This window comes from Egretta garzetta, unplaced genomic scaffold (genome assembly GCF_000687185.1).
Source record: "Egretta garzetta isolate BGI_Z169 unplaced genomic scaffold, ASM68718v1 scaffold118, whole genome shotgun sequence".
NCBI classification, from domain to species: Eukaryota; Metazoa; Chordata; class Aves; order Pelecaniformes; family Ardeidae; genus Egretta; species Egretta garzetta.
This window is the reverse complement of record NW_009260484.1, coordinates 2,840,002-2,841,524: the sequence shown is the minus strand read 5'-3', so window position 1 is coordinate 2,841,524 and position 1,523 is coordinate 2,840,002. Positions and strand designations below refer to the sequence as shown.

General features: G+C 57.0%; 1 protein-coding gene across 1 annotated transcript in view; it reads right to left on the bottom strand.

The window, feature by feature from the left end:
• EXOC8 (exocyst complex component 8) overlaps window positions 1-1,523 on the bottom strand; it is a 6,819-nt gene that overhangs the window by 3,885 nt on the left and 1,411 nt on the right. Inside the window, 2 exon segments of the mRNA XM_009644179.2 lie at window positions 436-527; window positions 530-1,521. Coding sequence (XP_009642474.1) covers window positions 436-527; window positions 530-1,521 — 1,084 coding nt within the window.

The following is a 1,523-nucleotide window of genomic DNA, read 5'->3' as shown; positions in this document are numbered from 1 at the left end:
CCTCCCCCGCCCCTCCGCCCCCCCAGCAGCTGAAAGAAAACATAACCTGAGAAAGTCAGTCTTGCAAAAAATTATGGAAATGCAGTCCAGGACAGGCTTGGAAAACAAACAAAGAGTCTTCAAAATACTCAACATTCACATGTAGTTTATGTAAATTTTAGAACCTCCTACTGGTTAAAGGCAAATTAAGAATAAAGACATTTTGCATTTCTGATAAAGGCAGGGCTTTTCTTGCTGTGTATTTGTATCTTAATGCTTTGCACTGCTGAACTGAAAGAAAAACCAAACCAACCCCAAATGAGTATCAACCTTTCAATGCAGGAAACCTCTCCAGAGACCCACTCAAGAGTCAACAACTAACCTAGAGAGGATTTACCAGCTTTGCAGCCTTTGTTTTTGCCATCGTGTCACACCACCCTCTTTGGACCCTCTTACCTTGACGCACTCTGCCGCAGTCGACAAGCTCTCTTTACTATCAAATACTTGCTTACTGAAGGCATCTACAAACATCCTCATGGAAGAGCGAGGCCGGAGTCCCAGCCGTTGTTACCAGCGAAGTCTGTCTCAAACTCTCTCGCTGTCTCCAGAAGGCTGGTGAAGAAGACATGGCAGAGCTTGTGGATGTAGAGCAGCGTGGCGCCCTCGATGCGCAGCTGTCGGATGGCTGTCTGCACCGCGGCTGCCCTGTTCTTCAGGAAGAGCTCACACGCCTTGGTGGACTGGCCCAAGCGAATGAGCTGGGACACGGCTCGGCGGGTGGCCCGTGGCCCTCCTCGCAGCGAGCGGTCTGGAGACAGCTCAAACACCAGCACATCCGTAAGCTGCCGGACCCGCTCATCCACCTTGGCCCGCAGCTCCTTCACGGGCTGGCTCACAGGCTTGTCCCCCAGGTACTCGTTGAGTTTATCCAAGAGGTCCACCGCCCCCTCGAAGTCCCGCTGAGCGATGCAGACGTCCAAGTCCTCTGGCAGCTCCTGGATCCACTCGAGTGAGAGGTCGACCACTTCCTCCTCAGCAGAGGGCTCTTCCTCCTCCTCGTCCTCCTCAAAGGGGTTGGTGGGTTCAGGGGGCGTTGGGGCAGGCCGGGGCAGGGCCTCCTGCTCCAGGCGTCGCTTCTCGCTGAGGGCCCGGTTGCGCTTGGTCTCCTCCAGCACCTCCAGCCACTCCTTCTTGATCTTGGCGTTCTCAGCCTGGAAGATGCGGCTCTCGGGGAACATGAGCAGCTTGAACATGTCCTTCATGGGCGGGTTGTCCTTGACATTGACCACAGCCAGCCCGTCGAGGGGGTAGAGGGCATCGTAGCGGTAGGCGCCGCGGCGGTTGGGCAGGGCGGTGGCCACGAGCAGGCAGTCGTTCATGAGGAAGGCGTGCACCCGCTGGATCTGCGCCATGTGGTCGGCGTCGTACTCCACCAGGTCGCCGTTGTAGACCAGGTACTTGCCGGGGCTCTCGGGCAGGAGGTCGCGGCAGCCCTCCACCTTCTCCAGGAGGGTGGTGAGCGTGCGCTGCCGCCCCTCCTCGCT